Here is a 26526-nt window from a genome sequence, read left to right as displayed (position 1 = left end):
TGCCCCATCCCTGAAGGTGTTCAAGGCCAGGCTGGATGGGGCTTTGAGCAGCCTGGTCTGGTGGGTGGCATCCCTAATGGGGTGGAACTAGATGGTCTTTAAGATCCCTCCCAAGCCAGGGCATTCTATGATTCAGGGCTTTGTGGGTCAGCAGAGGGAAGAGAAATGCTACTCCCCTTTGGACCTTGAAGACCTTTGATTGGTGGACTCGACAGACTATAATGGTAAGATGATTTTTGTCAGCCTTTTCACTCACTCCACATGCCCTCCTAACTAGTTTGTGCACTTGCAGTGTCTTCTGTGAAGTTCACTGAATAATACTGTCTTTCTTTTATTTCCTCTGCTTCCATTCCAGCATCGTGCTTGCCTGCTGTTACACAGAGTATTTACTTCAAAGTAAATTACCAAGAAACTGATATCCCTTATAAATTCATTAGGAGCTTCAAAAACTAGTAATAGGTGTTTCACACATAACAGAAACAAACAAAAATAAATTAATTAAAAAAAAAAAAAAAAGCAACCTTGTATCTCCTTCAAAGGCCATAAATGTGAAACTGCTGCTTTTGGAGAGGACAGTTCTGAGGCATTCACAGGGCACAGTGGTGTGGTGGCTCTGAACAGTAAGCACTCCTTGCTGAGCTACTATGGTATCATCTTCGCAACCACCCTGTCCAGAAAGCAAGCCATTTGTGGAGAGCTGGTGGATACGCTTGTATTGACCACTGTTTCACTCTGGAAACTCACTTTGTATTTTTATTTTATTTTTTTGGAAAACCTCTATAAAGTTGAAGAATTTTACTTTGCTTTCAGCGTCTCAAGTTAGACAGAAGTTTAAATGTCAAGTATTATTACAACATTATTTCACTTCAGATATTAAGAGATATCTACAAAACCTTGCACGAAATTAACAAAAATGTTTATTTCAAACATTTTATAACAGATAACCAACTTAAGAACACTGTAACTCAAATTCAGCTTTGTCTGGTACAATAAAGTTACTTTTACTAACACTTTCTTTTATTTTGTATCAGAGACTGAAAGTACTCATCTAGAAGTACTCTTTAGATGCTCTCTCACAGATATTGAATTAACTCAACATGCTATTTTAAAATGGTATTTCTGCTGCTTGTAAGTGCCAATTTAGGGACAGTGTATCATAACATTTTATGAAAACAACATATTTAGAAAATAAATAAGAAAAATGAAAGCTGCATCTCAAAGCATGTGCTTGCTGGAGATACACATGCTCTTGCAGCAATTGCAATAATGTATTCTTACATGAAATGAAAGGAGAAGATGAAATGCTTTGTACTTTAACTTAAGAAACTGAAAACATTTGTCAAGGCTAAGTAGGAAAAGAATTTAAAAGGAAGGCAAAGGTATTCAAAAGAATGTAGATGGCTTTGTATTTTGTAAGGAAGAATGAAAACCTTTCACAGTAGGAGACTGTGATGATCTCTGATCCTGTCCAAATGCAAATGGAAAACTAAAGTCATCTTTTCCATCTCCAAATGCATGAGAAGTCGAGTCCGAGGGGAAGGGAAAGGCAAATGCATCCTCACTTTCTGATTTCCCAAATAAGCTTCCTATATAGAGTGAATATTATATTATTAGATTGTTTTACTGAAAGAATACTGCATTCAGCATACTATGCTTCCTTTAATCATATTTTACTCCCAATGCCCACTGCATATCAGACTACAGTTGTGTGTTTATTTCTGCACTAGATACGGTACTTAAAGGAGGGCATTATCAGAAATTATGTAGAATGAAGCACTTGAATGATTTAGAATAACAAAACACTTTTTCAGTATATACTGGGTGAAATATTTTGAATACTAAGCAACAGTCTTTGTAAACTGACACATGTTTGTGGATTCTTTCTCCTCTGAAGAACCACTGAAATATTTGGAGAAACAAAGCTATAAACGGGAACCCCCCTAGTTTTACATTCAGTAACACAAAATTCATACCCTTTTCTCTGCAATACCTATGTATGCATATAAACTTTTGTTCATCCACTTCAAAAAAAAGTGGCTTTGCACCTGCAGGACCTCTAAAAAGAGTAGATTACAGTTCCCTTCAGAAAAATGCTTGATCAAAAGTGAATTTTGATCCTACTGTTATCACTGAAAAATTGTCCTTTCTCCTCACTAAAGCCAGGATTTCACACAGAATGTATAAATGTGTGTGGCTCACTTTGTATGGGTAGAAGATATGGTTTATGAAGTCTCATTCTCCTCTCTCACTTGTGATATTTTTACATTATGTACCTCCAATGATTTAAAGTGATGATCAAGGTTTCTTTTATCAAATGAAAACTTTGCTTTTGTTACAGATGTGGGGGGTTGGAAACAATAGATGTATTTTTCTAACACTGAGATAGTAGCCTGAAGTTAAAAAAAGTGTTTTTTACCAGGACTATAGCTTTTTACATTTAAAGAACAGAGCTCCTTTCAGGAATGAAAAGGCTTACAAAACTTTGACACTTAAATCTTTCTTTCCCCTTGCAGCCCCTCTCAGAGTTTGCTTCAAATACACCTAATACAATCCCTATTTCTGTTTCTTCTTTCTCACATTCCTTTTTTCCATGAAATTTCACACATTTGAGGTCCATAAGACAAGTATGAAGAGAAAGATTCAAGCTAGTCAAAAAAACAAACACAACAAACCACTAAACCACAATATCACAAATCGAAAACACAAGTACTTTCAGACTTACCAAAATCTTTCTGTGGGGACATGGGATTCAAGTGTCCCACAGGATAATTATCATCTGTCTGAAACAAAGCAGACATTTCATTTAACAAATTTAAAAGACAGAATGTAAGTTCTAATGCTGATATGTAATAAGCGAGAAAGACATATTCATAGAATCATAGCATGGCTTGGGTTGGAAGAGACCTTAAAGATATCTAGTTACAACCCCACTGCCATGGGCAGTGATGCCACCCACTAGATCAGGTTGCCCACCAGTGAATATTACCATTTGAATTTAAATTTATATATCAATCCCTGAGTTTGCACAATCAATTCTTTGATACATTTCATGCTTTCCTTACTTGAGGTATATACGCAGAATCCTTAGGCAAGATTTATAACAGATACTTAAGTCCATATTAAGACCTTCAAAATTCCCATCTAACTTGTTAATTGTGAAGAGTGAAGTGACTGCTAGGGGCTGGTAAATTCCTGAGCTGTTACAATATAACATGGGTTCTGAGAGTATTAGGTGACTTACCTACTCACTTACTTCACCTTACCTAGACCTACCTCATTCCTAAACAGCTCACAAACTATCCACCGGTCTATTTTCTCCTACACAGGGCTGATGATAGGAGATATCATCATCATGTATTTTGAGAAATGCAAAATAAATATTGTCCCTCTTTCCTCCTTTAGATTTCACCTAGTAACCAGAAGACTGAGCACACCCACTGAAATACGAGATACCTGGGTTCAAGTCCCTTATTTCTATAATGAGGTTTGCATCTGCATTACCAGTGAGTGGTAGCTAACCACTGTGTTACACACTGACACACATCTATCCTGAATATCCAGTTGCCTATCACTTAGCCTAGAGAGAATAAAAATTACTCTGGAACACTACAGCTAGGCAATCTGCAAAGGATAAGGAGCACTAGCTGGATTCCAGTCCCTGTTCCAATTAGTTGGCTACCTCCTCCATTTAAATATAGATGCTAAAATATATTTGCTTTTCAGTTCTCCTAATAAATAAACCTTTATTCTTTTCCTAAGTGTTTTGCATTTTGTGAAAACTGGAGGATGAAAAAAATAAAAATAAAAAAATTTAAGTGTCCGATTCCCCACTACAGCGAGACAAAACTATGCAGGATTGGCGTGTGAGTTGTGAATTCTGCCAGGGTACCTAAAATTTTGCATTTCAATGCTAAGCCAGTAACATTTTGTGAATCCTGTCACTTGTGCATCTGCACAATATCCAATCTTGCCCATACGGGTAAGATCCAATCCTTGATCAGAAGTCATCACAAGAGAATGAACAGGTAAGGAGATAAGCTTTTCCTAAAGACATCAAATGTAAAATTAAGCATGTTAGTAAAAAAAAAAATGCTTAAAAGATGATCATTCAAGAAATCTTCATTCGCAGTCAATACTATTTTTTTTTTTATCATTGTTTGCTTTGTGGAAATTCAATATTCTTATTTACTCATTTTTACCTCATCAGATGAATGTTCTGCCCCAAACACAGAAGAATCAAACAAATTAAAGCCAGGTGACTTCTGGGAGAAGTTCATGAGAGAAAAGAAAGCCGGAGATTTTGATGTTCCTTCTTCACAGCCTAAATTGTGAATACTGTAAAGACAGAAGGGAAAAACCTACATTAATAGTTTTTTAAAAGTAGCACAGATGGCTTTTTTGTTGCTGTTGTTCTATTTGTCCTTATTATGTTTTGTGACTTTCCCAAATTACTGTATCTTCCATCAGTAATTACTTCTTGCAACACAGAATGGATAATACAGCCCTTCAAATCAGACTGAAGTGTTCCTACCAATTTTACTCTCGTGTTTCAAAAAAAATGCTTAAAGATAGTAATTGATTAACAAATATTACTGCAGGAAAAGAAAACAATTTTAGCAAATGAGCTACAAAGAACCTGCCTCGCATATTTGTAAGCAAAGTCCCCCTCCGTCTTGAAAAAGCTACATTTCAAGTAGAAATGATAGTGTAAGAACAGAACCTAACTCAGAAAAAAAATAGTATTTTCAGAAGAGCTTTCTATGGAAATCTTTCTGTAGTATCTTTCAAAAAATAGCAGAAATATAAAATAAACATCATTACAAATTAACTTATGAAATCCAAATATAAAAGCTGAAATCATACAAGTCAAATGGAGGTGTTTTAGAGAACTGGGTTTTCTTCCCCTTTGAGTCAGGTGTTCCAACAAACTCAGGTGTTTCAGGTGTTCTTAGAAAATGTTCTGCACTTTCTTCTGCTGTGTCTGGATTATTTTCGTTTGACTTAAAATAGGTATGTATTTTCTGTTTAAAAGAAACATATAATAACATTTATGGCATATGTAATTTCCCCAAATATTGTTTTAAACATAGTCATCGTATGCTTTAGGCTTAGTTAGATTTTTTATTTTCATAAAAAATTAAGGGAATTCAATAAATTCTCACAGTTACATATTCTCCGCAGTTACAACTGTACCCTTAGTTTAACTAATTAAGATGGAGTACTTCTGATTGCAATTATGTATGCAAATTTTCATTCCAAAATTAAGAAACTTGTAAGCTGACTGAAAAAAAAAATGATTTGGAATAAAAGAACTCTCTCTTTCTAAAGTATCTCTTAGTTAATGCTTTAAGTCACATTGGAATCCTCGTGATATTCTAGTGAAGTAAAGGAACATCAACCATCAGAATATATTTCATCTGACTATTTCCTCTTTCTCAGAAAATGTTAATGGAGAATATACACTTGAATTCTGTAGAACAATTTCCACCAGGCTCAATATTGTTTTAAAGATATTTTTCTCCACCAGCTGCCAGCAGCCATGAACCCGTAACCAACTAGAAGAAGATGAGTATCTCAAACTTGATCTCAGTATCACCTATACATGCAAGCTGTACAAATAAGTAGCTTGAATATTACGGCATGGTGAGTTTAAACTCCCATTCAACTACAGATTGTACAAGTAGTGCAAATGGAGCCTTTTGGATTCTGTAGCCAGCACAGAGCCTATTTTCTAGAGTTTTGTGGAAGAAGTGAGTTTCCCACGCATCTTAGCTCACACAGATGAAAGTTACATGTACCAGTTCTATCTAAAAAATGCTGTGCATATGGGCATAGATGGCCCATAGTCAAGGTAGCATAAAAAACCATTAACATTGACAAGGCCAAAAGCAATGATCATTGTATTAGTAATCAGAAGACACAGATTGGCTTCTCACCTCTTGGGTGCCTTAAAGTGAGTCACTTTGCCAATTCCTGAGAAATCTAATTACCTCTTACCAATTGATTCAAATACTTCAGAATAGTTTGACTGCAGTAAATAAAATAACTATGTCTGACATAAGAAACGCTTTCCTTACTTGAGGTATATACGAAGAATCCTTAGGCTCATCTTCTGCTTCTTTATCATCACATTTGGCCTCTTGGTCTTCTATACAAAGAATACAGTACTGCTTGTATTGTAACAACATTTTAAATGGATAAGTAAAAGTTATGTTGTGGGAAAGAATCCTTGAAAAAGATCTACTAACTTGGCATTGCTATTGATAAGGAAGTGTTCCGACCGTAGTCTTCATAATAACCCACTTTGTGGCCATTTTCATAATAGTTACCTCTCGTTCTGCCACTTACTCACTAGCATTAAAGCAATGTTAAAGCTTCTTCATATTGTTTGGTGTGTTCTTCAAATCTAGCTATTGCTCCCTGAGTGCTACTTTTGTCTAATCCAGCTGTTGCGCTCTGAGAGTGCTAATACCAGTCAATAGAAACCACGTAGAAACAGCATGAAAAGCACATCCATATGAGACTGATGGAACATATCTTCAAGACCTGGGCAAAATCTAGGGTAGGAAATGAGAAGAATGCTACCCAACCTTCTGCTGAAAGCTTTAGACCATGCAACACTGTAGGCTAAGATCCTGTGTTTCAGGACATATAATTAGGATCCTATTTATAAAAAAAATAGACTATAGTTTTTGAAATGCATCTAAACTGACAGTACAATTAGGACAAAAAAAAAAAAAAAAAAAAAAAAAAAAACATTTAAGCTACAGCTCAGTGCCCTGGGACTTCAAAACTGTAGATGCATTTGCAGCTACTCTGTTTTGCTTCTGAAAGCATTTTGTGCATACTTCTTAATTTTCATTTTTTAAATCTTAATCTGATACTTCAAGTTTCCTGAATTCCTTAGTTTGCTATAGCCCTTTTCTTTGCATTTTATCATGCCTTTTGGGTAGATTTTCACACAGGTTTCCAAACAGAAACTAAGAGTGTAGATTTACAAGAAATGCTGGGAGGTGCCCTTCATTAGCAGTGGTTAATGTAGAATGCATACCACATTACTGCACAGTTCAGTCTCCATTTAAATTAGGACCCAGCCTGCCTACTGTATTCTCAATTTTAAACTAAATAATCAAGACGTAAAAGGAAAACAAATGGTGGTCCATTCACACCAGGGTGAAATTTTGGGTCCTAGAATTTTCCCTTTTATCATTTTGTGGTCTAGTTTACAGTAAGAGCACACCTGATCAGAAAATGTCTGTGGTACTTTACCTATTGCTGTATTTTCACTCTCGAACTGTTGATTAGTAGTCACTTGCTTTGGAGGAACTACCTGTCTAAAAGACAAAAGTTACACTGCTGTTTGTTTCAATGTGGATTATTTCCATAAACTTTAATCTCAAGAATGAAAGCTACTTCATTAGAGAAAAGTTACCTGAATTGCATTTGGTTTTGCAAGCTTGCTGTTGATGGAACTTGGGCAATTTGTAGATTATTAGTCCATGCAGTGTCCATAACCATCTATAATATTGCAAAAAAATCAATTGAGGCAGCATATAAAATTGTCACTTCAACAATATCATTCTGATTTCTCTTTAGGCTGTTTAAATCCATTCTGTTAATCTTTGCTAAACAATTATGCAACATATACACTTTTTTGCCTGTCTGTTTTACCTAAGATTAACATTTGTCTTCTTACAGCACGATACCCAAAAGCACTTCCATTTTTCTGATAAAGTTGCATTCACAGCATTGATAACTAAAGGTGAAAAATTAACTTCTCAGTCATAATAACATTACATAATTTACAAACTTTATACGTGTTCTCTATTACTGCAGCCAGTTTGGTCCTGATTGGCAATACAGCACGGGCTGAAGGGCCTGTCTCCATGTCCTAAGGTCAAAGAGGGCACACAAAGAGGACACAAAGAGTGTCTGCTATGTGAACAGAATAACTCTAAGTAACATGAAAACACTCCCACCTCACAGAATTTCATCAGATCAGAAGCTCTGTCTCTGACATGCAACATGTATTTGTGCCTTAAGGGAAGAGTGGCACTAAGAATTTATGCCTCAGCGTCAGCTAACACATCAGTTCACAGCGAGTTGATAGTTCTGGTTTGTTTTTAATTTGCAAAATGCTATCAAATTGAATTCAGCTTGGGGTAAGGGACAAAAGGGCCGGGTATGCAGAATCTGTCTGCCACTCACCTTCTGTAGTTTACCACACTCCTTTTCTGAAGCATAAAAACCTCCTTTCCTTCATTCTTTTTATTTTTCCCTCAGACTCCATCTTGTTGTTGCCATCAACCTTTCCTAAAATTCCCTTAACTTTGATTTACTGCTTCCCACTATTTTCTAATGCAATTCTAGGTCCCAGATTCCCATCCTCATCTTTGGATTCATGTTGTCTTGTTTCATCTTATGAAGGTCCTCCCTCCCCACATTGTGCATCACTTCTTTTGTATATTTATTTTCATTCCTATTATTATTATTATTATTATTATTATTATTATTATTATTATTATTATTATTATTATTATTATTTTATCTTCTTTTTCAGTCCTATTAAACTGCCCTTATCTCAACCCATGAGTTTTACCTTTTTTCCTATTCTCTCCCCCATCTCTTTGCAGGGAAGTGAGCGAACATCTGTGTGGTGCTCAGCTGTCTGTTGGGTTAAACCACAGCATCTACAAAGATTACTCTAAATTTTAAAAACATTTTGCAAAAGTATACATATTTTCAGTTGAATTGGAACTAGTACCACAGATTTTTATTACGGTTACCAAGTCTTCAGCGTCCTGGTTCCAGTGTTAATTTAGCTTAAGTTTTATATAAGATTAGCATTGGATATATTTGAAGTATTTTCAATTTAAACAACCACACAAAACATTATATAATCCCATGTTTTTACCAGTGGGAGAACTGCATACCTGTGACGGATTTTCTGCATGGCTGGAGGAACTGCTAGTAGCAACTGAATGTTCCATATGTTTCTCTTTTTCTTCCCTCCCTAAATTAACAAAACTTACTTAATACTGTCAATAGGAGTAAGCATCCAAAGCACTGCACTGTTAAAGTGCACTTATCAACAAAGCTTAGAAATTTTCCTGCTAATGAATAGCTAAAACAAAGGTATCAGAAAATATGAAAGTTATCAAACAAATTACAGCAAATACTATTTACAGGTTGTTTTAGTTTAGTTTTTTTTTTTTTTTTTTTTTTTACAAACACTGCAAAAAGTATGCTTCATTTTTCTCTGGCACTATGTATTAAATATACCCACCATGTCACTTTACTCATTGCATGGATGAGAGAAGAATCAGAAGGTTTTCAGAACATGAAGACAGGTATGTACTCAACTTTCGTTGAAAGCTTGGCTTCAACTATCACAGTAAAAACAGCTGAGTACATTTGTTACCATGGTTTTCATTTATTTACATAAAAATAACCTAAAATGTTCACAAAAAGATCATTGGAAACACACTGCACCTTTGTCCGTTCGCTTCATAGAGAATCTAATAGTCTGTACAGACTGGACTGATTTCCGGGGAATGCACGGGAGATGTAATGGTTTATACAGTTGATGTTTCTCATTTAACAAAGAAGGATGCTCACTCTCTTCAAATATCCTAAAAATAAAAATTAAGGCAATGATTGAAAAAGAAAGGAAATCATAAAATACAACTGCTTCAAATAAGTGGAGATTTCAAAGGAGATGCATGATTCCAGAGAGGTTCTACATCTTACAGCTCCAGCAATCAGTAAGATTTAATTTTCCCTTAAAGAATAACAGACAGAGAATACCACTGAAAGCAGGGACATGAAATAGCAATAAGATGATCATAAGAACATTGCTGACTTTAATTTTGTCAGTCTCAAAGAAAAGTATTAATAGTTTTGGTTTTACACTTTTGTAAAAGAGCTTTAATCATAACTGTAGCTCTGCAATCACACTTCCACATTTAAAAACACTTTTTCACTCCTTGAGATTGTCCAAAATACTTATACTGTAGGCAGACAAAAGACAAAACAACAGCAAACATTTTCACTTGTAGGGTAATTATCTGTGTATGGTAAATAGCCTTTTACGGAGTAGAAAGACAAAAGTTAGCAGAACAATTTGGCACAGGAACATTTACCACTTTTATTTTAATAATGTTTTATTTTATTTTATCTTTGGCATTCCTGCTTGATGCCTCTGTGCTTCTAGCTGCAACATCTGCTTTTGGCTGACTAAGCAAAACTACTCGGAATAACTGAAGATTCAAGATTGCAAGAAAGCCAGTCTTCCTGGTTCTCTTGAAATTTTTCATAAATGAAAATAAGATTAAAAATACAATGAACTTTATAAGGCAGCATGGAGTAAAGTTAGCAATACTGCTGGTTGAAACATACCAGTGCTAGAAGCACTGGTTAAGATATCAGACCTAACAACACATTAAACTCAGGTGCATGCTCAGCTGTGATCACATAAAATCAGGAATGCACCTCAGTCAAATAACAATGATGAAAAAGAAAAATCTTTACCAATGAAGTTGTATACACAGTAAGTGCTGAGCTGGACAACAACCTAACAAACTACAGAAATCACACAATATATCAAACAAACCAGAAAAAAAAAAAAAAAAAAAAAAAAAGAAAGAAAGAAAGAAAGAAAAAAACTAATATGTCTATTTCTTTTATTTACAGCAATTATAGATGTTACTTGTGTCAAGAATGAGTACTATGGGAAGTAAGATGTTTACATGACCAATTATCTTTAAGATCAGATGTGGAAATCTTTAAACCAAGGAGTGATAAAACTAGAGCTAAGCAGAGAGCCCTGGCTAAAACTGCTCACTTTGTTCAGTGTGGCTCATTTGGCCACTTTATCACAATCATCATTCAAAAATGAATTGAACAAGGCTGCTGCTGATGGTTATGATTTAGATTGCCATTAACCTTTTTTTTTTTTTTTTTTTTACACAGGTTAAGATGCCAATTGTGTTTTTACAAGTTCCTGGAATCAGTTTCTGTGTGTTTTTGTAAAACCTAGCAGACAACTCTCTATATTTCTAGAAAATTGCCATACATTAAATAAAGTTTTATTTTAAAATATATATCTATTCAGAAGAATGTATCAAATGTATCAAAACTCTCTTTCCATCCTTCTTTTGTAGCAGAAGATGAAGATACCTCCTGCTTCTTCACAAAAATCTCTTTGCCTAGGAGCCACAGTGTAGTGACTGCAGAACAACTCACAATAGACTCCTCTCCTGCCTTTAGTACCCATATTCTGCTGTTATATTTTTGTACATTGTCTTGAGTCTGCGAAGGTTTTAATTCATATGACTCATTATCTTAACACATTTTCTGTTTGATTTCTTTTTACAGTGATTATAATCACAGATTAATAAAATTCTGATTTTTAACATCAGTGGTTACTTCTATGCTTCTGTGATCGTCTTAACATTAGTTAATTCTGTGCTTCCTTTTTCTTTTAATATACTAATGCCAAATAGGGATATTTTAAAACAATTTTTACAGTTTTCCACAACCCTTTATGCTGAGGGTATCTTTGACAAGAACAAGCTTTAAAAAACAAAACCATTAATTAGTAATCAGGTTGTGGTCTGATACTATATGCTATATCTCACATACATGGAGGTTAAAGAGAAATGTGAGTTGTAATAGCACAAAATGTTTACAGAAACTTATAATCATGACATAAGCCATGGAATTATTTCTTTGATAAGAGCACCAAAAAGATCTACTTGTATGCAACCAAGACAAAACTTCCGGTGAAAGGAAAAGCACCTGAAAGATCCATGACAGAGATAAACATACAACTGGAAGGTCTAGCAATGCACCCTATGAATTTCTTTCAATTGAGTGTTTAATTGAATACTTTTTACGTCTCCACACCCCGAATATAAATCTACTTCTCCTGCCATTTTGTTTCTGCAGACTGAACATACTTGGGTGCCTCTGAAAATTCCAAGGAAGTGTTTCCAATCTTTTTCACCTAGTCTTACAACAAAGTGGATTTCTTGCTTCCCTTTGTTTCTAAGATCTTGACAATCATAAAAAGCTTAGAAGGCAGAACAGGTATAGGGCTTTAAACCATGAAAAAAATAATTCATTTGATTAATTCAGGGATATAAAAGCAGATATTAAAAACCTAAAATGTCCCTATGAAAGGAGCTTAGAGAGTTAAGATGGCACATTTCTGTACACATGGTCCACTAAATTCCAATTCCAAACTCTAAAAAACTTCTTTTTCAAGAAGACCATGATGTAAAATCACTTGGAAGACTTTTGGACTTATTTTAAGTTTAAAACAGCTTTTGGTCTAACAGGAACAGTTTTAAGGGCGATTTTTTAATACTTACAAGAACTCCAGATGAGTGCAAGATGGTCCTGATGGTGATTTCAGTCCTTGTGGTTGAGCTCAAATTAAAGTGAGTCCAAGTTGTAAATGATAACTAATTTACTAAATGATTAATCCTGTCTATGAAACTTTCACTCATTCTTCTTTTTAAGAACCAAATTAGGAGTTAAATTTCTTGAGTAATTCAGAGCTGAAGACGAATGACATTTGTAACCATGACTCCTTTTCACCAATTATGTGTTTAGTAGAGTTAATGCACTTTACTTCTGACTACAGTCACTGTAAATGTATCCAAAACCTTTAAAACTATCCACACAGATGTCTGGATTAAAGCAAGGGAAAATAAATATTTTTTAAACATACCTTTCCTTAAAACTCTTTGGCTTCTCTAGACTTTTCAGATTTTTTCCTTCAACCATTTCTGAATCATTTTGATCTTCTGTAGTCTCTTCAAATCTCTTAAAAGATAAAGAACAGATAAACATAAAAATTTGGAAAAAAAAAATGTGCTGCAATTAAAATATGTGCAGTACAATTAAAAGTTTTCTTAAGAAGGAAAGAAAAGGAATTTATGCAATTCTTACTGTAAAGCATATTTAGTTAAATACATTCAAATTAACAAAACCTTCTTAAAAATAGTAGGACCTGTGAAGGCAGTATACTCAAGCCCTGTGGCTTCCAAAGGAATAGTCCTGTTATATTTTGTTGAGTATGCTCTGGCACTGTTGAGCTAACATGAAAGTCATTGCACACAGGTCCTTGAGAGAATTATGGTGTAAACTGAGGTCAACAGAAAGCAAGCTTTAAGAGCCTTTATATTCATGGACATCTCTTCTCCAAGAAAACATATGTGATGCTATAGAAAAATAATTGCCAATTCTGATATCATCCTGTTGGTCCATGTGCTTGAAAACGTACTTTTTTTGTTTCAGCAAATGACAGTATAAACACCTACATATATAAAGCATACTTATATAAAAGAAAATTAAAATGCCATTACCTTTTTAAAATAATTTATTTTCATTTCTAATTCCTCTGCTTCTCTTTCTAGTTCAACTGATTCTTGTGTAGCAACTTCAGCAAGCTTTAACATTTCCTGTGTTTTTTGCCTCAAAGAAGCACTTTCATGTTAAGGGACAAACATGGCAACATTATTTTTTTCAAGCACTGAATACTAACAGATCCCTCACAGTTCTATGCTTTAACTGAAAATTACACAGCTACAGAAAGCTCTGACAAATCCACATTTCATAGACAAGTCTCGAAATCTAACTTCAATTAGTCTTCTCCTACTTAATGAAGCATTTTGACTGATATGTCATTAAATGAAATTTTACTTTCTTCCCTCAAAAAGCTCCCATAAAACTTAACTGAAGAATATTAATTGAGCTTCAGTTTCCTCATGGGGAAATGCCTACTAGGGCCACTCTAAATATAAATAAACAATTATTATATTTTTTTAATAAAAACATGTGAAAAGTGAATAGAAACTTTCCTCCCCATAAACTCTATAAACACTGTGCATTAAGGATACATATGCAAAGCCCAGTCATTAAAGGATTTGAAAGGAACAGGCTCTGCAGAAACAAAATTTTGTTTCAAATCATTAACAAATCTAATTTTCTTTACAAATACAAGCTAAATTAACGTTTCAGGAACACTTATCATTGCTAAGTGTACGTAACAGAAACAGCAGTAATACTGAAGGTAATGCCATTTAAAACAGAACAAAAAACATACATGAAAAATAAATGTACATTTTTGAAAGTCTAGTTCTAAAGTAATTTGGGAATGTTTTTACCCCAAGAAGCCTAATGGCAAATCAGCATGTGTATTTTAAAATCTTGTTCCAAATCTCAATTTGCTACATTTTTTTTCCCTTAAAAATGGTGTAACAAAAAGAAGAATTTTTAATCAGCTTAAGAGAAATTGTGACGAATCAGTTAGTGGATTTCTATACAGCATTTCTAATGTGCAGTACACTAGCAACAGGCTGTACAGTTTAAGCGTTGATAATAATAGTACCCAGAATGTCCGAGCAAGCGTCTTCTTTCAATTTATATTGTTCAGACTGCTTCAGAATTCTGTTTTGGATTTCTTCAATCTCTTTCTTTTTTTTGGAACACTCCTGTGCAAGAGCAGTTTCTGCATACTTTTCACGGTGTTGCTCCAAAATCTCTTTATACTGGATTATGTAATCTTGATACATTTTCCTATAAAATAAATCACAACTTTTTCCACTTATTAAGCTATTGTTTATCAGGAAAAAATGCCTAGTTTATGGAATCAGCTCAATTAGACGCTGTTGTTCTGCAACAAGTCATATTACTTTTAGCATATCACTATTTGACTCTCATTGTTCTCTTCCAGCTATTTTCATGGATCATTATACTGGACATAACAAAGAATACATTCATGATATAACAAACAGTCATTATTTTGACAGGAATGTAGACCATACCATGTCCAAAGGTAGCTCAGCAGATGACAAATGTTTCTTCCTTCTGTAATTATCATGATACTCATAGCAAGCCAAATTCTGTGCTTGTGTTCACTGGCACAACTCCAGTGTTTTCAGTGGAGCTGTATCAAACTTACACTAAAAGAGGATTTGGCCTAGCGTCCAGTCTTTACAGCAGCCTGATGCATCACTCAAGAGCTGCCTCCAAGGAAATGCTGAGCAATATGAGTCTGATTCATGGAAGCCTTAAGCATACACATTAGCGTGTGTTAGTCCTAAAACAATAGCATTATCTATGCTTAAGGTTAAGCAAACATTTAAATGTTCAATTGGCAAAGAGCCAGAATACTCTTTTTTTTTTTAGGACTGCCCTCAAAATTTAACCTACACTAATACAATTTCACTGACATCGTGTCAGTACATAGCTACAAATTACTGAAGTAAGTAGCATCAATTAAGAGGCCCCGTTAAGTAAATGTTCGTGACATCTTACAAGTTTAAATAGGCTTTGAAAAAAATTGCTATAAAAACAAATAGCATAACAAGCAATTGGATGTAATTCATCACATAAGGCTGAAAATTGATCAATATTATGCTTGGAAAAAAAGAAAAAAAGAGAAAGAAAAACACTTTTGCACACAGCAGCCATCATCTTGTGTTAAATCAATGACAGTGACTACATTGGAAAAGACTTTACTTGGTCTGTTTTCTCATTCAGACAAGGAATTTACAAAGATAGATTGCTAATGACAGATCGATATTCAACTATCTCATTGGGAAACATCTTTTGTTACACCAATAATGATGCTAAGCATAACTTTTGTTACAGGTCATTTCCAGTGCAGAAGTAGTATCTTTAGCTGAGTAATTAACAACACTGAGTAATTAACAAAAGAGCTAGTTCTAGTTCTTAATGTCACACACATTTAATGTAAGTATAAACCTACTGGAAGTCTGTATTTCCCACATGAAAAGTCTTAATTGCTTACAGTCTTTTAATAGTATGAATAACAACCATAGTCCAGTATATTTCTTTCTCTCTGCATTTGAAAGCAAAAGCTTAATAACTCTTTAAAATGAAATTAAGTCATTCATTTAAAATGTTTGTATTCGATTCAACCTCATCCTTGACCAAAAAAAAGGATGAATTTGGACATATGTAAAATACATAATAACAGTTGACAGAAATAATTTATGCTGATGGTACACATTTATAAAGACCTACCACAGCTCCAGACATATAGCACATATCATTAACACAGCCTGGTCAATTAACTGAGAAATAAATATTACACAGAGTTGAGATTTGTGTATACTGTATCAGATTTTCAAGGTATGAAAGATGGAAGATATTTAGCTCTATTGAATGTAATAGATGCTACAAACACTAGCTGAGCAACAATGAAATTTTCAGATATACAATTAAGAATGCATTACAAATAAATGCGAAAAAAATATATCAAAGTCATACAAGTTGTTGCAACTGGTACATTTCAACCTTCTAAAAATAAACCTCAAACTTTAAATATATGCCTTTCCCAAAAATGTATTTTCCACAGATAAATATTTATAGCCATATATAGAATAGTGTAATAGTCTTGAGAAATTATCACAGTTTTTAGTATTTTTCCTAAGTAATTTACATCCTCCAGTTCATGTAGCTAAACATAGGCTATCTAGAATTCAGCACTGTTCACACTAAAGTCATTAGAAAAAGTTCTAATTTAATGTCAAAAGGAAAAAAAGACAACATCCACAAAGCTCCTGAACACTACCTTGATAGTTATTTATTCCTCTTTCCTTTTTTTTTATTGTTCTTTCCATCCTGAAAATATCACTTATAAAACATGATACATAAGTGATACTTTCAAGATGAACTTCCAGTACTACGCATTCTTATATGTTCTTGAAACTAATAATAGAAAGAAAACAGAATGTTTTTAAAACCTCCACAGTATGTGCTTAATTAAATGTAAATTGATCTGCCCATCTTTTAAAAACATCTTTCAATTTAAAGCAGCATGCCTTGAATATCCACTTATGCCAGATAAGATGGGCATTTAGCACATGATGTTTTAAATATACTTATTTGTCTTCCTTATTTATATATTTAAAATTTGTTGACTGCACATCTTGCTAATTTGAGTACATAATTAAATGCTTCAATACACAGGAACTGTATTTGAAAGAAATATCTGAAGACCAATTGTGAAAAATATATAAATTAAATTCATTTCATCATTTATAGTCATGGTGTCTTATAATTAAGCTCAGGAAAATAACTTAAAAAAAAAATGGGGGGTTGGAATTGAAACTAGTTATCTAAAGAAGCAATTCAAAAGTAATGATTCTTCGGCTTGTTAGATCTAACTAGTGAAGGCCAAAATGGCTTCATCATACAATCATAGAAAGGCACTTTGGCCTTATTTTTCACCAAATATGGAGCCCTAAAAAATAAGACATCTATTTCTGCTGTCTAAAACTACTGGAAAGAAGAACACATACAAAAGAACAAAACCAACTTAACTCTAGCTATCTACAGTTACATCTCTAAATTGGTATTTAGATATGTAGATGGATCTGTCAGGATTTTTTCAGCATAAGGCTGACCAATCTCTTCCCCTTCCCAAGCACATCAGTAAAGGTGAGCAGCCTCTCTAAAATGAAGATCACTTTTATATGAGTGTTAAACAATACTTCACAGGGTTAACTTTGCACACCCCATTTTGAAAATTTCAGTGAAGATTTTCAGGAACTGTTCTTTATCCTGTTCAACATAGGCAGCTACATTCCATAACAAGCCATTTCTTTAAAATGTAGAAATTAATTAGTGAAGATGAAACTTAAAAGAAATGCCACTTACTAAACAAAATTGAACATGTAATTAATACTGACAAGAACCTTACCCACAACTGATCTTAAGATGATTATGGATCAGGCTTTCCTTAGGCACTTACCTTATTTTTCATGATTATTCATTGAATGTGTATGCTTTGTAATTATTTTGAAGAATATATAGAAATATATGATATTTTTTTTTTGCGTATTCTAATAATCATATTCAATTCATATTCACAAATAAGAAAGGCTCAAAATTATCTGAATGCATCTGTTGTCTTATTTAGTGCATATATGAAAGTAAAGGCTTAGGGTCATTTACATGATGCTTCTGAAAAAAACAGAACCTCACTATTTTCCAAAAAGTCTTCCCAAACCTGAATATCTGAAGTACACAATGTGAAGATGTGTCACAATAATGGTTAAAAAAATCTTTAGATAAAACATGTTCCTGCAAATGTGGTCAGATATTTCATATTTCTGCCAAAGCTGGAATATTAACTACCTTTATTTCACAGGCTTTTCTTGAAATTGTAGGCAATTCAACAGTGCTACGAAAATTTATGATAGGCAGTTAGGAAGCAGTTGAATTTGGAAAAAGCATATTTTATCCTCTTTCACTAGTAACTAAAAAGTAGCAGATTAACTCATAAAAATATAATTCAAATATTCTTTTATTACACTGAAAAGTTTACCACAACTTTCTGATGCAGACTGCTTTCTTTGCTGATCAGCTTAGAGAAGTTAATAGACACTACAGCTAGAAACCTCATCTCCTGTGATCACAGATACCTCTCATTTTCTGTAGCTTCTTGCAAAACTTCGAGTTCATTTTTCAAATATTCTTCATGCTTGCTAAGAATTGCATAGGTGGGCTTCCAGCTGTTAAGAAAGTAGAAAAAAGTGTATAAATGGTCTCTCCTAATAAAAAGGCATTTAAAAATGAAAACATCAACAAGTTACTTTGGGTAGCTAACTAGAACAATTAATGTTTTGAAAGTCAAACATAAATGGTTTTAATGTAGAAAGCTTTTACATGCATACATTTATTTTCTCAAGATTTTAAGTTGCAAATTCAAGAGTATATATAGGATTAGCAATGATTATAAAGCACTTTTTAAGGGATAGAGTGAGCTTCACAAGCTTTCAGGATCTATGGTGCTAAGCATTTAGGCATCAAAACACAAATTTTAGGTACTCAGAACAGTACCACCAGTAAATCCTTTAAATGTGTATGTTCTTGGAAATGCACGCTGCTTTTTCTCAGCAATATCACCAGCACCTATCTCATACTTAAATGCAAGCAGCAGCCACCAACTCAGAGCTTCTTCCATTTGCTACGCAAGTCCTGCTCAGAAAACAGCCAGAAAGAGATGTTGCCTTTCAGTATGATAACCCAGAGACTGCAAGTGCTGACCTGGAAATCTGGAGTCACAGATTCCTACAGAGCAAACTAATAGGTCCACTTTGCCTCCTCTCATGTGGTTCTCCAACAGCCTTGAAACACAAATAATCCATTTTGTGTGGGTTTTGTGTGTTTGGTTGGTTGTTTATAATTTTCAGGAGCCTCATATAATTTAAGAACTATGATGCAGCTCACCAAAGCGATGTTCCCACAGCAGGATGCTGTAGATTAGATGAAATCACAGCAACTTCAGGAATGAAAGGACTTCAGGACATGATGGACTTAAGATTCCTGAAGCTATGCCAACAGTACTTTCTCAATATCCAGGTATTAAAGATGCCTCTTCCCTGAATGTGGGCACTCTAGGAAACAGGCAGGTAAACTCTGATTCAAATGAAATTAAGATGTGATCTTTAGGAGAGGCATATAGTGGGTCTTTAAAAGGAAAACAACCTGCCTGAAAAAAAAGATAAATACAGAGCACAACCATTAGGGCCTGGATGTCTCCTACCTTCCCAGCTGAGATACCAGCTATCAGAAAAGATGTTTTCACAAAGAATTGTAACGACAGATTGCCAGGGTGGGGCTCAATTATAGACGGTGAGAAACTAACTTAGAAATCTTCAATGCATGGAGTCTTCAAACAGGGAGTAATCTTTCTTTAAGACTGAACAGACACCTAAGTGTTGTGATGTGAGGGAAGAAACAGAAAAATTAAATTTAAGCCTATGGAGCTAAATAGATTATTTTGCTACTGACATTCTTCTCATTCAGAGAGAATAATCTCTGTAGCGACAGGTTGTAAACAGCCAAATTCTGAGATGCTGGGAGCTGAGATTCAGATGATGGCTGAATCATCTGGGCTACACTGGTACAGAGATCCCATTTACAATGAAAAAGAAGCACATGTTCCCTCCAAGTGAACCTTCTACAGAAAAAGGCAGCACAATCACTCTCTCTGGTCAGGACTTATAACTATCTATAAATACAGCATTTGTCTAGAACACAAGCTACTCTAGGGCAACACAAACACCTACAATGAAATTTGCATGGAACTATCTGTCCTAGGAGATGTACACGTAAGAAACAGCTTAAGGAAGACTTACGTAGATCCTATTAAAGATGAAGATTGAAGAGAGAAGAAGAAAACTATAAGCACCTGAAGCACAGCTAGCTAGCGACCAAATAAAACTGGAACAGGAAAGATACAGGTCAAAAAAAAAGTTACATTTAAAGGGATGGAAATCAATGATGAGGAGAAGAGAAATGGCAATACAGAACAAGGTGACAACTGAACAAAGCAAGCAATTCTCTACTGGAAACTGAGAGCAACTGAGGATATATGGTACTGTTTACACCGTATATTCACAAGTACAGCACAGAAACAGCATTTTGGGATGCGAGTATAACCTGTAGTTCAAAAGCGGAGAGCTTGTAGCATGCAATCATACAAAGTAGGACTGTGCATTTGCACAAGCACTCCAAAGCTGGAATAGAACAAAGGCCTTACAATTAAATTGCTGAAGTCCAATAACCCTGAACAAAAGATAATGTACTTCAGGTGCTGAAAAAAAACAACATATAATCAACTTTTATAACAGCCTTAAAATTTGTCAACAAAAAAAAAGCTGAATGAATAAGTGCAGCATACATCCAGGAAAGTTAGCATTATTTGGCACAAATTGTTTGAAGCTACAGTGATTAAAAAGTAATTACAAAATGCTACTTCACCACACCTACCACGAATTCAGCAAAAAGCTACACTTTAAAGAGGTCAGACTTTCAAAAATAGAAACCAACAGGACATGCATAAAAGTGCACTGGCACACAAACACTTTTCTTCTTCCAGAAAACTTTGTATCTTTCTTTGGAGGAAAACAAATGAGCAATGAAAAAATGATCAATGAAAAAGTCATGGAGCTTTTGTTAACCAAAGTGCAAACCACGTTGTGTGTTACATTTCGTATTCGCATCTATTCAGCACATACACAAAAACCATGAAGTATGAAAACCCAACAGAACAATGGAAAAAGGATAGAAGTAGTCTGATCTATTAATTTGTTAAATGCATCACTGTTTCATGGAGGTTCTTGGTGGCTATCACATTTATTTGTCTTTCCTTTCATTGGCTAGGGTATAAAAGATCTTTATTCACACTAAACTGAAAGCACTAAAAATTTCCTGTGATTTAGCAAGTGGGACAAGACAGAAGTTTGTTTTCAAACTAGCAACATTCTGAGTTTATCTGCCTTTATTTCCATGAATTCTCACCATTCTTGAACCCAAATACAAACACTAGAAGAGAAATTTCAAAAACATATAAGGAAAATAAACAGTAAAATTGGAAAACATCCCATCAACTGTATTTCACCACATATTCTTGTTTTGGGATCAATATTTCGAGTCTGAATCACTCAATCAACTAAATATTTTTAAAATGCCATCGTTTTTCTAAGAATATGTATTCCGTTTTTGTCCCTGTGTGCCTTCAGTTCTTTGTTAAACAAACTAATATGGATCTTTGTAGAAAACACAGTAGTGTCCCTATATGTCTCATGTATTGTATTTTCTGTAAACTTGTTGCATGTAAGAATCCAGTATTTTGTTCAAAGTCTACTGAACGTGCTTCAGTATGTTTATGATGCCTAGTAATCCAGACAAAAATTAGTTTCTTTGAGAGCTCTATTGAGTACTACTGGCAACTAAATGTAATAATACTTGTCTTTGAATCAATCAACTGTGAGGACAATTGTGACTCGAAAACAATATCTGAATTTACAAAATCGACATTAGATCATGTTCAGTGTATATGGAGCATCAACTAGATAAATACCAGAAGTTTAAGATGATTCTAGTACATAAGGTCTTTATTTGTCTGATCTCGTAGCCAGGGCTTGATTATTGCAATTTTCAGTACGTTGTTAAACAACATTTTCAATAATATAAGACATGAAGTATCATCCTTCTGCAAGCATAGTCTTTGTATGAATAAAGTACCCATGAATGAGCCATTTCTCATTTTCAGTCTCTTTACAGTAATGCCATTGATTATTCTTTTTAGGACCTCACTCAAAGTCCTTTGAATTCAACGATTAAAAATTAGGTCAGATCCTTAATTCTACCCTTAATTTTTTGTTTCCATATTTGCATCACATAACAGTTACAATTTCAAAAAAAGAGGGAAGTAGTGTGAATAATTTCAGTAATTTACAAAAGTATTACAAGTATCTACATTGTGCTGTAAGCAAGAATTTAGTATAAAAGAACACTGAGATTTTCTTGTCAAGCTCAAATTTTTTTCCTAACTTTTCATGATAAAGCTATGAATCATTACAGAAAGGCAATCAATTCAAACAGCTACCAACTATACCCACTTCAGACACTATTGATTCCATTCTTTCTTGTTTTCAGATAGTTTGAAGTAAACCTAGAGAGGACCCTGCTCTATCTTCACTTCTTTCTTATTCTTAGAAACACACATATTCTCCATTCATATCCTGCAAATTTTTTTCAAATCTGCTATAAACATTTATTTTCAAGCACTTATCTCTAGATACAGTTTTGCAAGAAAACAAAAAGGATATACTAACAAATCACCACTTCAGCTGCCAAGAGCTAGACAGACTTTAGAAAGATGAATACTGGGATGAAAAGACAGGATTACATCATCTGTGCCAAATTTTCTGTATTGTCAGATGTCTACATTTGTCAGAACTCCAATGTATAAAAAATTAGAAAAATCATGGTTCTAATGTTCATGTTCAACCTTACGACCTGAGTTTATTAGCATGCTGCAAAGATGGTACCTGTGACCTTTGAACATTTTTATTCTAATAAAGCACTAAAACAGGCAAACTTAAACGTAGCCTGTTTTTCTCTGATTTATTTGTTCAGGGGATGGATAATACTGCAATTCTTGTGCCTGATTCACAGCCTAATAAATAATTGGAAAATACTAAAGTTTTCTTTTATATCACTCCTGTCTGAGCACACATATTCTTCTACTACTTGCTCTGTGACTTTCTTAATGCCACCTATGACTACAAGTTCAGCTTATAGTGTACTTACGCGTTACAGCTGTCCTTACTATTCTCATTTTGCTTGCGTAAATCAGCAATTGCCTCGTTGCTGGTATTTATATTTTCCTTCAACCTAGCAATTTCATTCCTTTTTTCTGTGATTTTTACAGAATACACTGAAATATAAAAAAAAACATTAATATGGGTTCTTTGTGGGTTTTTTTTTTGTTTTGTTTGTTTGTTTGTTTGTTTCTGTTTTGTTTTGTTTTTTTCTTTCAATACATCCATGAAATAAAAAATCTACATTCAGGAGGAATCAAAATTTCTTCCAAAATACTTGGACTCAATAGTGCAGATGAGCGGACAGCCTGCAATTAAACAAAGCACCAACAAAGTGAGTGAAAAGGCTTGAGCTGTGTGGTACCTTAATTTTCATTTAATATTATGAGATTGGCTTTGGAAGGAAACACTGATGCCGTTTTTGCATCCCCATCTGCATAGAACTGAAGTAATTAATAGTGGTAGAAAGTAAAGCGCTCTTATTAATAGTTAAAGCTGACCCTTGTTTTCTCTGGAGGCCACAGAAGTACATGTGTCTGCAGACACTAGAGGTAGTATACAGGAAAACTGGAGTGTAAGCCACTTTGCCTTTGCTAATGCTGGCATCTGGGGAGACTGATCGGAGTACAAAAGTTGCTTGAGATAAAGGTCTCTTTTAGACATGTTTTCTTTTACAGAAGTCCAGAAATACAAATGTTTAGAATGGGAAAGCTGACTTCAAGAAGGGAAAAATAAAAACATCGCTAACAGCGTACTAAAAGCATATACACAAATGACTGCCGAGATCAGAAACAGATAAATCCAAATAAAAAAGGAATTTGCTCAGATTGGAAACCTGTAATATAAGATAAATTGATGTATTGAGTAGCAGATAAAAGTTAATGAGGAGCATGCAATGCAATGAGCACAACTAGGTGTACGTTTTTACTCTTTGCTGTTTATTTATTCTTTCCTACAGGGTTTCAGAACTGCTTGTGCCAACTCTCCCTTGCCATCATGGCTGCCCTGATGCACTGTAAGACAGAGGCTGTGTCCCTAAGCAGAAGTCACTCAATCACAGCCATCCTACCCTCCTCATCAATTACTGTTCTAGAGCTTCAAGTCATCCTGAAGTTTGGGCCTGGTTTTGCAGTACTTGCTACATAGTCACTACGCCACCTGGGTTGAAACCAGTAAAGAACACCCATCAGAGATGAACATCAGTCAGTGAAGAGGAAAAGAATCCCAACATATTTTAATATCTTAATAACTTGGATTGCCTTGACTTAGCATGAAGCAAAACTATTGGACAAGCAACATACGCTTAATTTCTGCAGAAAAAAAGGTGTATTTGAAAATAGCCTGCAGATGACGTTTTGAGATTTACCAAGATATAACACAACTATATTTTAAAAAGTCTATTATATAATCAAAGCTACACACTTAACATTTCATTTAGAATTTTCTATAAATACGCATTTCTGAAATAAGTGAATGAGATCCATCCCACCCAAGTTTACAATACAGACATCTACATCACAACTAGACACACGTGGCACCAGCCACACTCACTATGGAATGACAGAGATTTTTTTAAACCATACTTTATCTAACCTACTTTAAACTCTTACTTTAGGATGAGACAAATCACACCCTAGAAGTGAATCTTTCTCTCCACTGATTATAGAGGGACTCCAGCCAAAAAGTCTGATGAATCCTACACCAAAAGTCAGAGGCTGAATGACACAACTGTTCTTCTGCCAAGTAATACTTACACAGAGACTAAATTAAATCAGTGGAGCTATTTCTGGGTAAGTTTTTGAACAATTTAACCCAAACATTTAGAAGTTCATGTGTTGCTTGTAAGTTCATGCCTGTATAGATATTTCTGAACAGAACAAAGCAGCTATAGTATGTTACTACATGGGCTTTGGATTTTCCCTAGAACCATCCTAATTTACAAAATCTTACATAAACTTTAAGACAAGAAACAGCTCTAAGTTTAAATCACATGACCAAAGAGTTAATACAGAATTCTAGATGTAACAGATGTAATGTTATAGATGTTTTAAAGTTTAAAATACTTCAGTTTAATATTGATAAACCTCTAAATATATAAGTACTTGCTTTGACATATCAATCAAGATTATTAGAAATACAGGAACACCAATCAGACCCAAATGCTCTCTTATTCTTCTTCTTTAAGGGTATGAACTTCAGTTTCTACTTATGGGGTACCAGTGATGAGCACTGATGTCCTCAGGTCATCTAAAGAATAGTTCCTCTACAGCCATTCCCGTAACTGAGTGATGCACATAGCAATGTGGTAAAACAAATCAGTCAAGATCTAAGATCTAATATGCTGTTTTTTAGTCCTAGGTAAAAAGAATTGCATGTGGAGCAAGACTTTCCCATTGGGATTACTGTTTTGGATTCCGAATAAAATTTCCAGCTGCTTGACTGCAGAAAAGAAGAACCAGGCTTGAGTAGGTCACAGCAACTGAGAGAACTTTCATTATTATAGGAAGACAGAAAGGGAGAAGAAGCAGTGAGGCAGAGGTCCAAATCTGGGAAGCACAAAAACCATGAAGAAAGAAAGGCAGGCAAGTGGCAGATGTATAGAGCAAGCACAGCTGAATCAAAGAACTGCCAGTTACTGTGAGGAGCCACAGAGTAAGAGCAGGAAATGGCGCAGCATGAAACTGGCTGTCCATGAGACAGCTGAACAGCATTAGCTAAGAGTCGAAAGCAAAAGCAGAGTCTGCTAGGGAGAATCACCAAGTATTGATGGCAAAAGATGAGGTAGGGTGAGAGCAGGACACTGGACAGCTTTCATTATTAAGCTTGCTTCCGCCCCTGCAACTCAGAACATGTACCAGGACTAATGAAACAAAAGCAGTGTACTCAGTGATACAAATAAAATGGTTATTAAAATGATAACTTATCACTACTCACAATTTATCTGTTGATTAACATGTTCCTTTGCATAAGAAGTTTGCTTTAGCTGGAAAACTGAAAAGAAAAATAAATGCTTGTTCACATTTACCTACAATAAACTGTGAAATAAATGTTGTGCAATATTACCTGCACACACCAATAAACAAAGATTTTAACAAGATATCTAAAATTACCCCTTCAGACAAGCAGTTTTGCCATTAAGTAATTGATAGCGCCCTGCTTCATAACCTCACAGTGAACAAAACATTATGTAGGCAATCACCCAAACCTTAATACTACAGATTTGCTTGTTTGAATTTAATGTAACTGTAAAAAGCTGAAAACGTCGCTATATGAACGGCAGTAGTAATTTTCGGTTAAAAAATACATAATATAATGACCTACCGAACTCGAGCAGAAGTTTATCCAAGTTGCTTAAGAGCCTGTCACTCAT

General features: G+C 34.5%; 1 protein-coding gene across 1 annotated transcript; it reads right to left on the bottom strand.

Moving 5' to 3' along the window:
* Positions 1–1383: 1383 nt before the first annotated feature.
* LOC311209788 (protein SIX6OS1) lies at positions 1384–26526 on the bottom strand (the record flags this gene model as incomplete). Its single annotated transcript, XM_084287313.1, has 17 exons — positions 1384–1586; positions 2723–2780; positions 4200–4335; positions 4864–5021; positions 6078–6148; positions 7270–7334; positions 7433–7518; positions 8934–9013; positions 9493–9632; positions 12737–12831; positions 13374–13494; positions 13908–13950; positions 14399–14586; positions 18465–18554; positions 23146–23272; positions 26091–26147; positions 26478–26526. The coding sequence occupies 17 exons, from the start codon at positions 26524–26526 to the stop codon at positions 1384–1386; spliced, it is 1767 nt and encodes a 588-aa protein (XP_084143439.1).

The sequence above is a fragment of the Netta rufina genome, assembly GCF_964035555.1.
Source record: "Netta rufina genome assembly, chromosome: 5".
In the NCBI taxonomy this organism is placed as follows: Eukaryota; Metazoa; Chordata; class Aves; order Anseriformes; family Anatidae; genus Netta; species Netta rufina.
The sequence above is the reverse complement of the archived record's forward strand: the minus strand, read 5'-3'. Positions and strand labels throughout refer to the sequence as shown.